The sequence below is a fragment of the Nomia melanderi genome, chromosome 1 (assembly GCF_051020985.1).
Source record: "Nomia melanderi isolate GNS246 chromosome 1, iyNomMela1, whole genome shotgun sequence".
Taxonomy (NCBI): domain Eukaryota; kingdom Metazoa; phylum Arthropoda; class Insecta; order Hymenoptera; family Halictidae; genus Nomia; species Nomia melanderi.
The window spans coordinates 757634-773945 of record NC_134999.1 but is presented as its reverse complement, the minus strand read 5'-3'; the positions used below and the strand labels follow the sequence as shown (position 1 = coordinate 773945).

General features: G+C 33.6%; 2 protein-coding genes across 8 annotated transcripts in view; one reads left to right on the top strand and one right to left on the bottom strand.

The window, feature by feature from the left end:
- Positions 1-16312, bottom strand: part of LOC116433710 (facilitated trehalose transporter Tret1) — a 38968-nt gene that overhangs the window by 9660 nt on the left and 12996 nt on the right. The window contains exon 1 of one of the 7 annotated variants that reach the window (XM_076373679.1): positions 1148-1297. The exons of the other annotated variants lie outside the window; for them this stretch is intronic. The gene's annotated coding sequence lies outside the window, so the exon portion shown is untranslated. Of the gene's footprint in view, positions 1-1147; positions 1298-16312 lie in introns of those variants that run through there. 7 annotated transcript variants of the gene reach the window in all.
- On the top strand, positions 1281-9811 carry Glob1 (globin 1). The gene is made up of 3 exons (XM_031992850.2): positions 1281-1435; positions 7869-8094; positions 8317-9811. Exons 1-3 carry the CDS (start codon positions 1281-1283, stop codon positions 8446-8448), a joined length of 513 nt encoding a protein of 170 aa, XP_031848710.1. The 3' UTR covers positions 8449-9811.

Here is a 16312-nt window from a genome sequence, read left to right as displayed (position 1 = left end):
ATTACGTCAACAAGTTCCTGATTTAGTATCCCGAAATTCCAATTCTTTTGCTTCCAAAAATTACAATGCATACTTTGATATACATTATTTTACATTATATAATTTATGAAATACTTTCTATAGAAATTAGTAGACAGTTATTAATATGTCAATATTAATGTGTGTCCGATGTAACATACGTACATACGTATTATTGCTTGTACAGAGTGAATTTGAAGTGACTCAGGCCAATGTAATTTTGTTCTGTTTCAAACAACGATGGAATATTTAGAACAGCGAACTATGATTATCAGAAATATAGTTTTATATCTATAGTTAGAGATTATGTAAGTATTAGTATTAATAGATTCGCTTTACTGTCTCAATGGTTACTGTAGAGTATAGAAGCGGGCGGAAGTAAATATGTGTAAAATGCCATATAAGGCTGTTTACTTTCCGTTGATATGGTGTACTTGTCACGAGTATAATAAATGGATAATATTAAAATGAGTAATGATGGTTCTAACGAGTGCAGACATGTACGGATCCAGAGAATCGTCACTCGATCGAAATTGTATCGTCAGGACACCGTGCAAGGTTAATCGATTAGAGTAATAAACTCGGCGCATCAAGTTAGCCGAGTTAGATCGCAATTGGTCCCGAACGATTAACCGAACGTCCTTTATCGAGAAACGGTTCGAACCGCAAATGAAACGACGGTCGGGCTTGTCCGTCCTAATCAGAAGGATCGAATCATCAAATACGATTATCGTTCGGCAAATAGTGATTGGAAGTTCACCGACCAAACCGTTAAACACACGAATCGGTTAACTGATTTAACAAATGATGGTCAGCAAAGCGAAAAGCGAAAAGCGAAAAGCGAAAAGCCTTAGTTTTTTAATCGTTCGAACGCGTGGCATTAATAGCGTCGATGACAGTAGAGGGGGTAGATGTAAAATAGTATAGTTAGGCTGTGCGGTTAGTTCAGCTCGAAGAGCGAGGTAGTTGCCGTCCAACCGTGTCAGCGATTGAGTGAATTGAAACGACGGTGCCGTGGCACGTGACATATCACACAAAATTACGGTAATTGTAGTGAGTTGAATCAACCGTTTGCTCCCGCATAACTGGCGATCACGACGCGATCCAGACAGATATCGATATACTTTACCGGTTTCTATTCATGAGTTCTCTTTTGTTCTCTTTCGTTGTAGGCTTCTTAAGCTACGCAGAATTTCTTTTCGAGCCAACCAAAATTCGTGGCTCCTCTTCACGAAAGCTACTCGCCTGTCTCGTCACCTATCATGGGAACGTTTCTGCGTTTCTTCGGGTTTTTCACCGACGATAACAGAATCGATGAAGCCACGGGTCTGACCGAGAAACAGAAGAAGTTGGTACAGAACACGTGGGCCGTCATCAGAAAGGATGAAGTGGGTTCCGGGATTGCCGTAATGACCGCGTAAGTGGTGTATTCGTATTATAATTTGCTTTTTCTAATCATTTCTGCAATTGTTTTCAACAACTTGATGCCGCTGCTAATCTGTTACGATTAGCTTATTACTGTATACATATAAGACGCGTACAAAGATACCGATAACAGTTCGTATCAGCATTTTCTCTTATATAATTTCCAATCGTTTCGTTCTCAGTATTACGTTATGTTAAAGAATAGCAGACTGATCAGATTTACATTTGTCGCTGCTTCATTACACATAGAAATATGGTAATTTCGAAACGATAATAACTGACCCGTAGAACTGAATTCGAATGCGAAATAAACACGAAAATCTCGCAGTCGAAAAGTAATTTTGACCAAATATTGACCACTGAAATAGTCGAATACTTAGCTGCGATACGTTATAAAAACAGTAATATTCAATTTGAAGCATTAAACCTTTGTTGATTGATGTTGTGCCGTTTTCCAAAGAACCGACACTGACTTTTCTGCTAATTTCATGCAAATTTGATTACTCTCTATACATTTTCTTCCAGACCTATGGATATATCTATCTAAATGAAGTTTCGCAATTCCAAGCAATTCTCGCTGTACTGTATTAGTTTGCGAATTTTATATGTTTAGAGCAACTTCGATCTTTGAAAATTGTATAATATTTTATATACTTCAATATTTACTTGGTATGCGTTCGTTGACTTTTCAATTTATTTTGGCTCTAACGGGACTTGCAATACAGTGTATAAAATTCTCTAAATAATGGTATATAAGATAAAATATCGGGACGAAGATCCGCATCCTACGCATCGTCAATGAATCACTTTTTTCCACTAACTGTTACAAATAATAGTACACTCTTCGATGCGACTAGAACAAAATTTCAGAGTTGAGAAACCGATAGTTACTACAATTTGCAGAATCGTATTTGTTTCGCAAGTGCAACGGTATATGTGGATCAGGTGCATTTCTCTGTTCGACAGAAATGTAAATACTTATACATAGTAGATGTTTATATACGTGAAGTGAAATTTCATTTTCAACATTCTTCGTGTCGCGTGTCAATTGTTTTTATAACTGAATGAATCTTTTAAAGAATTTATATAATTTGCGAAAAACGACGCAGATCTTCAACAAATTTTTTAATAAAGAAATGTAAATATACTTAAAAGCATTTCGGGAATCAATGAATTTTTTACCACATTACTTTAATATTTTTTTTATGATAAATGGCGAGAAGATTTCATCTATAAGAAAAAGGTGTATTTGTTAAATGCTCACATATTATTGTATTTTTAAAAAATATACAATTTTATAGGCGTAGTACATTTTTGCGTAATTAATTTTTCTTATTTTTCTTGTTTCTCTTGTTTGTCAACCATACCTGAAAAGAACTATTGCTTGTAATAGTTACGTGGTTGCTTCTGTATTTTTTACAATGCAAGCTTCACCAGTTTTCTCAGATAACAATGCAACAGCATGAGATACACGTTTAGTATTTACAAATGACTTCTGTATTGATTTTTTTGTACCATGTTAACGTTAAAACATTCGGTTATTAATAGCAAGCTTTTTCGATCGTAAGATTTTCATTTGCACTGCGTAATCTTTCAATGAAAGTTCATTATCACTTTTAAATAAGTAAATAATCATATAATTTCTGCATATACTAATAAAGCAATATAAAATTAGTAACTATCTAGAAAAAGTGCCACCTCGTCGATTTGAATGACCTTGAAATATGTTGTTAGAAACATCTTTCCGAAGAACTTTCCTCTATATGTATATTGCCGCTGCTCAGCCTTAGTTTCCGAGACATTTGTAAAAAATGAATATGAAAAATGAAGAAATATGCTGTCGGGGGCTTGTTTCTGAATAACTTTTGTCAATACATGTTGCCGTCGCTTGGCCTTCGTTTTAAAGATATTCGCAAAAGTATATTAAACATTATATACTGCAGTTTGTAAGTACGTTGCATATGAATTAGATTGGAGCTGGACGATTCAATGAATCGTATCATATCGAAAATTGTGTTGCTTAGATGATGAGATTGGTATTAATGGTGCTAATTTTTTAGGTGGAGATGTAATTTATATTATCACTTGATAACTGCCAATAGTTTTATCAGAATCGAAGGATTTTTGTAATTATGGACCGACCATGTAGGCGGGTGCTCACCCGACCCGAAAAAACTAACCCCATTAATAACAATCTCTAGTATCTAAATGAAACTCGTGCGTACATGTTGTAAGAAACAGCGCCAATAAATAAAGGTGAGGGTGAAAATTTGAGCGTAATATGAAATTTTAATGTTCGGTAACGTTTGCAGTAATAGTCATTGCCAAACAATTCAAGATACTGATAGTTGTTGTTTACTAAACATATTTTTGTGTATGTCTCGAAAACTAAGAAACGATGGTATCATGTATAGAGAAAAATTGTTCAGAATTACGTCTCTGATAACATATTTCAAGGTTATCACAATCCCTATGGAGGTTCCTTTTCTAAATAATTATGGTGAAATTTAACCTTTATCAACATATATTTAGTAAATATCTTTTACGTTGACATCAGTTGAAGGCAGGTATTTTTTCACACAATTTACAGAAACACTGCTTTACATACAAACTTTATATAAAGTATTTTTTCCATAAACACTATGTTTAAACGATTTTATTTGAATTTATTTCGATTTGAACAAAATCGACTCGTTTCTTTGTTAACCTGTTCCGCAAAGTAAGGCATTTAAGCAGGCCACTTGAATTATTCGAATACCGTTGTCGGTAGGATGAAATGCATCGGATCAGACAAAACTGGTTTGTCGTCGAGAAGTACATAAATTTATTTGAACAGTTTCTTTTGTAGATATCAGCGTAGAGAACATATGACGGTCAAGGTTTTCGTCAATAGCAACTACGACAGAAAATATTTTACTTTGTAAAAACGATCTAACACGTAGAGATCGTAAAACGTAAATAAATATTTAGTTGCATTGTTCGCTTCGTACTCATCTATACTCGTAAACATTATTATTACTTTTTAGTATACTGCTGACCCAAGTGTGACTGATACTTTCAAAATGTGTTAAACAAAGAAGGAGGAAGTGGGTGTGCTACTATTAAGACGATCACGTTAATTAAAATAAATAAATAAATAAAGTGGATATACTGATATCAGTCAGATAATCAAACCTGAAAACTTAGTTCGTATGTTATATATTCGCAAACGAAACTGCAGTGTTATATGATTCGCCAATCGACGTAATATTCTTCTCATATTTGTAAATTATGTCTATTCTATTTTCTTCTGTGTTTTATCTGAGCTGTCAGTCTTTATTGAGCAAGTGCAACAATGGGATAATATATGGAGTAAATTTGTATACTATCTCTCGAAAACTAAGGGTCGGAAGAAAAATTCTTATTTTTGCGTAAGATTCTATGTTTTCTTTTCTGTTGTCTGTTTTATGCACCTACATAACGTTCGATCGTACCCTGTAAAAATGCTTCAAGAACATTTTAACAGCTACAGCAGAATATTACAGAAAGTTGAATTTTACTCGTGGGGGCCATTTTTTAAAAATTTCTATATATTCGATATGATAGTATTCGATGAAAAAGGACTTCATTTTAAGTTTCATATTTTGAGGGTTTTGAAATATGTTATCAAGGTCACCATTTGGAACAATCGTGAGAGAACCAGTTCTTTCTTTTAACTTTCAAAATAATCGCAGAAAACTTCTTCCACGGTTAAAAATTTACAGTTAAATGGGCTTTACTAGAATATAGGATTATGGGGAATTCTAAAGCAAACATGCGCACGGCACCTTCTCCGTTCTGGCGCCACCCACTTTCACCCAATAAAATACAGGCCCATTCATACCAATTTCTGTTATTTAAGTGAAACTTACTTTTACGTGTACGAAACAACATACTAAACTACTGCAGTTGAACATAGACACATTTTTTAACGCAGCAGTGGAGAAAGTTTTTAGTAATTATTTCAAAAACTAAAAGAAAGCGCCGTTTTTCTCAGAGAAAAAATTTGTTGAAAATGATGACCTTGATAATGCGTATTCCACAATCATCAAAATCGGAGCTACTGATCTGTTTTTATATACACATTTATTAATTAACTTTATATATGTATAACTTCTAAACCGACGAATTCTTAAACCTGAAATATGAAATTTACTCTTTATTCGTTGTTAAGGCTTCGTACGGGCCTGGTTTATAACAGGAGCGGAACCGTTAAAGCACTGTGGATCTTAATTCGGGGCCTGACCAGCAGGCCCTCGCGGAAACCAGTGTTGCAATTTTCGTTCCATCAAACCAGGGGTGGCCAACCATGGGCGCATTGCATCCTTTCGCCTACTTATTCTTTTTAAGTGCTTCAATGAACGCGTCTCTTTTGAACTCGCGTAAATTAATTAATTTAATTACGAGATTGAGTTATTCCTTTTCCTCTCCTAAGCAAACGAAATCCTACCCCAACCGTGAACGTGAGAAGGTTGAAAAGATCTGTGAAAACAATGGGTGTATGGTATGCAAATGGTTGGCCACCCCTGCGTTAAACAGTGTTTCCGCCATAAACCAGGCAAATTTTCACGCAGCAGCGAGAGTCGCTCGCAGAGATATGCATCCGCACATGGGCCCGAGGTACTTCTCGTAGCGAAACTTCTCGCTGTTGCCAGAAATTCATGTCTTTTCGGGTGCAAGAACGCCGATCAGACGAGTCACGCTAGAACAGTCGACCATATAGTTAGAATCAAGCCTGGTTAGTGACAAAACATTGACCCTGCACAATTATAGTTAGAACTTTAGATCATCCTAGTTAATGAAAACGTTAAGCCTACGTCGGGACCTTGGCAGTAGCCATACGTGTTACAATTCCGAATTTTTCAGTAGTCCTTCAAAAAGTTGGAAGGTGGTCCTGTGAACCTCTAGAAACATTAGTCGACACACGTAATGCAATTCCCAACGAAGTTTGACGAATTGTATCCAACATTCAAGCCGAACATTAATATTCATCAAATGCTATCAATATATGCATATACAAAAAATTGTTTAAAAAACGGCAGCCCGAAGTAAAGTTCAGCCGCATTTTATTTTACGGTATTCAGAATGACTGTAAGTGTAACGCTATAAAAACTTTCCTGCTAAATATCTCATTTAATATTTCTTTCTTTTTTAAATATTTTTCTTCTTGTTTAGTTAGAGTATCATGTTTCATTATTTAATATATTTTTCGTGATTGCTGCATATATAAGATAAATCACATACGTGGTAGATTTAGTAAAAGTGTTTTAATAAACGAAATTTTGTAGGGAATATTTTATTTAGAGTAAGGTTGCCAATTAATTAAAATTATTCGCGGATTCCTTTTATTGGATCCTTAGTAATTATCTTACTAATTAATCAATTTTTTGTGTTATGTATACTCGGGTATCCTATAAATACATAAAACCAATCAGCTTTCCACTATTTTCACGAACAGTTAAATATCCCTTCCAGGACCAAGTACGAACTGTAATTGTTTAATAATATTTATAGTTTAAGCATTGAAACTCAAAACGTTTAACAGACGATATCATCAGTATTTCTTATGCTGAATTCAAGTATGCAATCCGTTTGTTTCTATCACAAATATTTAAGTAAAGCAAATGAACACATTTACATGGAGAAACCGACTAGCCGCGGCTGCATTTTATTGGGGAGAGGGAATCGTCGGCATTGAGAATCACTGCTGGTACCTTGTATTTCGCGCAACTATTTCGAATTATTCTCAGTAGAAAATTAAACGTGTCTCGGAACTTTTTACAATGGATTCCGCAAGGTGCATATGTGAACTATTAAAAGTTTATAATGTTATTAAAATATACATCATTGTGATCAGGAAGGTCTATAAAATAATGTTGTGTGAGGAAAATTTGAAATATTTTCGTAATTAAGACGGAATAAATGTCTAAAGTTGAAAATTTCATTTCTTTCTCAAAATTGATTTTCTCAAAAACTGAGAGTGATAGGAACAAACCGATTCTATATTTGAATTCGGCATAAGAAATAATATTAACCCTTAACGGACCGGGAGTATTTCAAGTTTACTTAGAGCCAAAACATATCGTAACATAAATATCAAGCAGAAAGAAATTCACAGAAGTGACCTGGCACGATACTTAACGTATTAATTGTAAATATTACAATAATAACAGTGTTAAAAATAATAAAATGATTTTTGCCGCTATGTACGCGGCGGTGCTCTGTGAAGGGTTAAGATCACCTATTAAACCTGTTGAGAGAAAAATCATATTAATCGATGTCATTAATATAATCCTGATATTGTCTTCTAAATATTTTTCCCTGTTTCATTATTTCTTTACGTGCATATTAATGTAGTATTTGATTGTATTGTACCGTATCATCGATATTTTCTCGATATTTTCCAGATTTTTTAACAAATATCCACAATATCAACAGTACTTCAATGCCTTCAAGGATGTTCCATTACCCGAACTGCCAAATAATAAAAGGTTTCAAGCGCATTGTGCCAGTATAATTACAGCCTTAAATACTGTTATCGATTCGTTGCACGACCCAGGATTAATGGAGGCAAGCCTAATCGGCTTGGCCGAGAGACACAAAAACCGTGGACAGAAAAAACAGGAGTTTCAGGTATTTGAATTATTTGACAGAATCAAGCATTGTCGAAACAATACTTTTTATAACTTTTTTTAATGATAATTTGAAACGGTACTTTTATTAATTTTCCACTGAATTATAACGAAGTATGTTGAAGTAGTATCTAGTAAAGTCGAAATCGTTATACCGTATTCTGCGAGTAGGTACTTGCAATACTTTTAAGGATTATGCTCTAAAAATACGTTTAATTTATAGGATCTGAAGGAAGTGATACAGGAAGTTCTTCGCCAAGCATTGGGAAGACAATTTACTTCGGAAGTAGCCGAAGCGTGGAGCAAGACTTTGGATGCTGCGTTCACGAAAATATATCAAGTATTGACCGTCTAAACTTTAAAGGATTAATACCGAGACGAATTCTTAACGAAAATGCACCGATTGCTAGACATTCAGCATTCATTACTGTACATAAAATTGATGGTTTTATATGTTTCATACAGTTACTACCTTTAGAATTAGACTGCGGATCTTTATGCATTTACGAGATATTTGGAAGTGCAAAATTCCATAAAATGATTAAAGTGTAAAAAAATATGTAAAATACTCCAAGTATAGTATATTTTATAATATTTGTTAGGAAAAACCATTTTCCATCGTAATTTTATTTTTCTAATGATGTTCGTAAAAATTTGAATGTGCGTAAAAGTTGGCAGTCTAATTATTATACTGCGTTGAATCAAAATTGTTGAAAATTTCGAAAATTTCTATGCGAATTGAATAGAAATACACATCCTCTACTTTCGGCTATTTAGGCGTAGCTATACTAATTTGACATGGTATATTACGCAAAAGAAAATACGTTAAGTTATTGTACATTACTTCATATCCAATATGGAAACTCTATAACTCTTTTCTATCTTATTTTTTATTCACTTTTTCCATAAATATTACAACACCTTATTTTGTAATTTTTTATTTCGTTTATGAATTAACATTGATCATTACTCATGGTGTACTTATAAATGACGCTCCTTTAAATATGTACATTGCTTCTGCCTTGAATTACGAAATAATGTTTAATAATCGGATTGAACAGTATTAATTTGAAAATTTAATGTCCGTATCACTTGATATAACCTTTATTAAATATAAGAAAAATTATAACTAATCGTCTTATTTTTCTATTGTATTTTTGGCAAACGCGATGGTGTTTATTAACACATAAGATTTTCCTTCTTTTATACTTGCCTTTTATAAACACAATTAGAATCATATACCCATCTGATCATATTAAGATCACATCAAAATAATGATGGAAACATAAGAACCTAGGTATATGTAAAAATGTATTATTAAAAAATTACAAGTATTGATGGATTTTAAGCCAGACATTTCAGTAGAAACGACACACAGTTTAAAAGAGGACCAGAAATAACCTTTTTTAATGTTTCTGTAATAACCTTCATACTAAACTGATCAGATTTTGACCTTTAAATTATAATAAAATTGTAATATATAGCAAAACATCTTCCTCTAACATATTAAAAGAAAAAGGCTATTCTTTAAATATATGATCAAATTATGAAAAATCGATAGGATAATACCTTATTGTAATAATCACAGATATTTATGAAATTGTCACAGATGTGTAGAAAAAATTATTTTTAATATTTTGTTTAAAAACATTAGTAATATTTGTCTACTTACTTTGTATATATTCTTGTTAATAAATGGTAAACGGAATAACGCCAAATTTTAGTACTGTAAAAATGCGTCACATTTTGGTTTTCTTGTTAAAGTATAGTTATATGTGTAACTTACGTTAAAGTATAGTTATATGTATAACTTACGTTAAAGTATAGTTATATATGTAACTAACAGCTGGCAAGGCTTGTAAACACAACAGTTTATATCTGTTTCACATAATACGTATACTCCATTTTAGAATTATTAGTATTATACAGAAACAAGAATCTAAAAAAATGGTTCATAAAGATATACATAACAGGCCGCGTTAATACGGAAAGATGAAAATTTGATTTGCGCAATTAGTTTTTAATTCGATTCAAATAGCAGGTATGGCAGAGAACACACCGGAATGTAATTACGAGGACGGAAATTTATCCGTCAAATTTCCCAAACAACATTAAGAGTATATTCTGACCTGGAACTTCCAAAAAACGCAATCTTTCGTTTTTTGAGTGTTCTTAAAATATTTTCTTCATTTGTTTTGGATTCGTAAAATTCTAGTCACAAGTACGTAAGGAACTTGACGACATGTAAATAATCGCACCATAGCCGCAGATACGGTGTGGAGATCAAGAGAGGTCGGCTTATGGTAAGATCGCATGTCCGTACCTTTCACGTTCCAAGAAGTTCTTATTAACATGGGTCTTTGGCGGTGACTCACGGCATAGTAGTAAGATTCCCGTATTTACGGAGGATCTACCACGAACGAGTAGAAGTAACAGAAGCCATTCCAGAGAATGAGCGAAATATGAGAAATGATACGCCAATGCATTAAAGTTCGTCACCCGTTTCGTGCTATCTCAGTCACTCTCTTGATCAGGTGATACGGTCAGCCAGCATGCATGCACGGTGTGTGTATCACTGATTCGGCAACACATGCCAGAATCGAAAATTTCCTTCCATTTTGACCATTTAAAGCCGCATTGCTTACACGGGTTCCCAGACTCTCTTGATCTGTACACGATACATTCTTCCTCCTCGCTTGACATTTAATAGCAAAACGTGCTGATTTAGGAGCAAGGGGCGAATGGGGATTCCGGTTTTTTTCATCATTCTAGATATATTTTTATGCAAATTTAGTTTAATTTAGTCGGCATCAATACGGAGTATCGGTCGTTCAAAGTAGTAAAAGAGAATTGGTCGAAGAGACGAAAAAACGATTGACGGTAGTAAAAGTAAACAAAGGAAAGTCCATCTTATGATTCAGAATTAGCATACTAGTTATAAATACACGCATGTAATCCGTGTAGATGGTAGTAAAATCTTTATGAAGAAGCTCTGGAGAAATCTTTAAGAGACATTTTTTTTGTTTCAATCAATCATAGGTACTATTCCCATAAAATGTATTTCCAAAGCTACAATTCAAAATTGACATTTGTAAAGAACCCGGTGTACATTTTTTGCGCCTAAGTATGTATATGAATGCGTGTGTATGTATGTAGTACATAAACCTGTAAAAAAAGTTTTTTAAAAAATTCAAAATTTGTTTAATTCGAAACAAGAGTTGATGTTATCAAAAAATTGTTTTCATAGTTTTGTAGATGTTACGTCCGACTTGCTCGTCTCTAATCATAAACTAATCGACAGCGAAGCGACTTAGGATAATCCCGTAATTACAGACCAAGTGCGCGAGCACTCCGAAATCTTGTTAATTTTTATGATGGTCATCATACAACATTTGGACGCCATGTGTGACGCGGCGACAAGCTGCAACCGTAGAAACCCGTAACCGTCATGACTACACAAATAGTTATAAATCACGACGATGACGAAACGAATCTAGACTTTTGACAATTTCCCACTCTAAGACACAAAACAGACACACCAGCGACCAATGACAAAACACAACTTTCCACCAATCCTAAAAAAACCAAGTTTACATAAAATAAGATGCTACGAGAACCAAACGGAACGCTACGAAATCTTTCAAAAAACAGAACACCGCAAACGCGCAACTTTCACAAACGTCGCGAAACCTAACTTTGTACAAAAGGTCCTCGAGTCCGTGTAGTTACAGTAAAGTGTTTTTTCACACAACATCTCACCGTGTGTCATTCTCCGATCGGGACAAGAATCCAACAATTTTCTCGGAAACCCTTCCATGTGTTACGGCAACGTAACACCTACAGTATAATATAAATAACATTAAAAATATACGTTAAAAATCAAGACAAAACAGCCTTCCGATTTAAATAGAAATTGCAGAGGGAGTCTACAAAATGACACTTTAGACTAGAATGCCCTCAAGGGTGGTTCCACCCAGATGGCTAAAAAAATCGATTTCTTTCTTTTTTGAGTTTCTTAACGTATCAACTATGAAGAATATTTTGAGAAAGATTACAGAACGTTGCAGCAAAATCGGATAAAATAAAAAAGAACACGAGAACTATTTGTAAAGAAACAAAAAAATCCTACAGATAAGTAGTTTTCCCGAGCTACTCCTACACTGAAGAATAACTGACTGAAAGTAACGATTCAACAAATTCTTGCTATTATAAGGCTTGGTTCACACTATAGGCCAACGATAAAATCAGATCAGGATCAGTCGCAGTCACGATCAAAAATAAAAAATTCCGTCAATATACAACCGGATACGGGCCGATTCTGTGTGCAAAAAATAAGTCGAAAATATAGAATAAACGTTTTTCATTTGAGACTTTGGTACCCAAAATTAGGGCTCGTTTCGGGTCGGGAATTTTTTTCGGGACACATACTTAAATATACTCGGGTACTCATTGTTTCGCATCCTGATTTTTGATTCGGAACTTGACGCTTAATCTAGTACATAACTTTTTAATTGGTTTTGCACCTTAACTTTAAAGTTGTCATTTTTGAGTGCATTTGGGTAAAAGTAGTTCTAACCAAGGAAAGTATTATGCTCTATAACGTATACAATAGCACTACTTTATTTGAAATTCGCGTGAAGAAAACATAATTGTTCTAAATACATTTTATGGTATCAGTTTCGTTCTAGTGGCTGTAACAATGTTGTCAGCATCAGAAAATAGCAGCTCGCTACGTACCTGAGTAGCAGAAATATCGGGGTACTGTTTTGCAATGCTGCTAATAATGGAAATCGTATTGCATTACACTTCCTATAATTCCTGAGTAACAATATAATGTATTGTACAGTGACCCACGAAAGTATTCGAACGCTTGCAGTCCAAAACATTAACTATTAAAAATATGTGTGTTAGAGTTGAGTTCTAAAAATAATATTGAAAATACTATTAGGTAGAAGTAACAAGATTACGTATGTAAAATATGAAGTGATTCAGATATAATGTTTGTAGCAGTTATTGAAACCGCGTACTAAAGTAGGATCACAAAAGTATTCGAACAGGTAGCGGTCAAGCTCTTAAAAATGTTTAGGCAGAAAATGTAAAGAATATCAAGTTCAGTTCATGCAGACGCATCATGTAGTGTGTTTCTTTCAGTACTGCGGGAAATATTCATCTATACAGTGACAATGAGTTCTAAGAGGTCAGAGATAAAAATATGTGAAAAACAATTAATATTAAAATTATATAATGACGGAAAATCACATAGATAAATTACCAAATCTGTAGGAAGATGTCTTTCCGTGGTGCATTACATAATTAAAAAAATCAAAAACTGGAAAAATAATTGTAAACAAACACCGTACAGGTCCACCGAAAAAATTAACTGACAGAGAGGAAAAGCTGACGAATACGTGAAATATAAAAGAACCCACATACTTTGGGTGTAAAACTTGCACGAACTGTTGCCAATAACTTTCAAAAAGATGTTCATTTTGAATTATGTACAAGAATATTACGAAATAATATATATATATATAATGAAGACTACAAATTCCGAGGTGAATATTAAAAAACTACGCCCGACCGTAAAACATGGCGATGGTTGTGTGATGTTGTGGAGGCATATGATCGCGAATGGCACGGAAAATATGGGTTTCACAGACGATATTTTAGATAAATACAAGTATCCAAATGTTTGAAAAAGTAATGTAAAAGAAAGTGGACGAAAATTGTGGTTATTAGGAAGTTTTTGCTTCCAATAAGACAGTGACTCAAATATACGGCCAGAACTGTACAGAAATGGCCACTGTACAACATGCCATATATTTTACATAGACCCCCACAAAGTTCGAATATTAATCCGATTGAACACTTGTGACTGGAAATCTTGAGAAAATTGGAGGAACGTGAAATAACTCCAAAAGAGGTATTAAAACAACAAATTATTCAAGTATGGAACTCTATTGAAACCGAAGAACTGAAGAGCTAGTGCTCAGTACGCCACAACGACTGAGAATCTTAATTGAAGCCAAAGGAGGTATAATTATTAATATCGTTCGAATACTTCTGTGACCCTGTTTCAGTACATTTTCCCAATGTTTGCTTAATAACTTCTACAAATATTATCCGATTCACTTAAACTTTTACATTTGCAAGAAAAGATACTTCTGCCTAATAGTATTTTCAATATTACTTATAGAATTCAATTATAACATGCATATTTTTAATAATTAATGTTTCAAATGCAAGCGTGCAAATACTTTTGTGAGCCAATGCGGATAAGATAAAATAAAATAATATTATTTCACACATTATATCATGTGTGTGTTAGTAAAATTTAAACTTAAAAGCTTAAGTACAAAACTAGATGAAAAAATTATTCGATTGCAACTCGAGACCCGAAATATATTTTTTTACCGGAATATATTTGTGTCGAGAAACTTTCGAGATCTTAGTCGACCCGCCGCGAGGCTCGATACCCTGTAATTTCGAGTATCCGCACACCTTTGCCGACGATCAATTTTTTATTTCACTTGACTGTACCGCCAACTGTGAATGCTTTCGTTGGATTATATAATGTGTTATTTGCATTGACAACGGTCATGACCGGCTCTGATTTGACTTGATCTGGCAATACTATTGACCGATTGTGTAAATCTGGTATTGAAAGAATGCCTTAAAACTTCTTTCGCGATATTCTCGAAATCATGTTTCTCATACTGGTGGGCACGAGATCTACTAAACTACACGTTCGATTTTCGCAGTATATCAATCATTTAATTTTTTATAAATATTTGTAAATAATTTTTTTTGTTTAGCGTTAAAAATAAGCTTTTGCAGTTCAAACTGTTACCATTTCCGTAATAATTAAAATTGTTGAAAATTTCCACGTTATGTTGTAGATATATGTTGTAGATTTCTACTAACAGTGGATGATTTTGTCATATCATTTCATAAGTAAATTGACCTAGTAATAAGTTTCTATTGACTTCTAGTGAAAAGAATTATTACTTGGGTTGTTTTTTAATCGTCAACGTATTGGCCATCAATGTGTATAACCCGTCCTCATTTTTCGATTAATTTTTTTATGTAATTCCGGAAATTAAATTAAATTAAATTAATTAAGAAATATCTTACAAAGTAAGATAAGGGACGACATTACTTATGGAATGACTTAATAAAAGAGAAGTTTCATAGCTAATAAATAACTTCATCATTTTGCGACATTTTGGCTTAAAAGTAATATGTATAGTCATAAAGCTGAAGATCACACTCATGTACCTAGGAAACATCAGACTTTTACAGTGAATAGTTATCAATAAAAAAACTCCCAAAGTTTATCTATTTTCAGACGTTCAGAGTAGTCTGCCCTCTTACAGAAGGAGGAACATAACATTATTAGACGTCTAATTCAAAGAACCCCTTGCTGTGATGACTTAAAAACAAAATGATATTCTATTTTTCTGAATGAAAATGTTCAAAATGATCATGATTTTGACTGAGAAAAGTTTATAATAGCTTTTATTGCAATATTTTGATCTGCAGATTCAAATGTCGCGGGTATTGACTTAATTCCAGTAGCTCAAACTATAACAAATATTTATACAGTTTCAGCCAAATCTCATAATTGATTTTTGAGACACCGTGTTAGCCAATTAAAATAACATTAATATTTTAAAAAAGCGCGTTCCAAATGCCGGACAATCTTTCAAATATTTCATTCTAGCAAAAAGCAAAATATGATATTAAAGACTAAAAACACATAAGTCATTTTTTAAGTAATGCCTGTCATTTTCTCACTTGTTGGTGCTTTTTCTGGCCATTCGTAAAGCTTAATCTACACTTCTCAGCTATTTACAATCGAACCACACTTCACTTTCAGTTCGATTTAACAATGACTTACATTCTGTTTCAGCCTGCAGATGGTTCGGATTGTTTCTAAGTTCCAGAACTTTTTCTTCGTCATGATAAAATAGGAATATAAAATTTTACTGGTAAAGTAACTTCTCAACTATCGGCAAACAACTGATCGATGTTTGATCGAAGTAAAATTTAAATACAACATTCCCGCAATACCTGTCCAATCAGATTTTCTGTCAAAGAAACCCTCTCTCTTGGAATGAAATTATATCTAGATCGAAACAATGATACGCGCTCATAGAGTGGATACACTTCCAGTAATCAATTAAGAACGAGGCGTAACTAAATCATGACGACCGTGT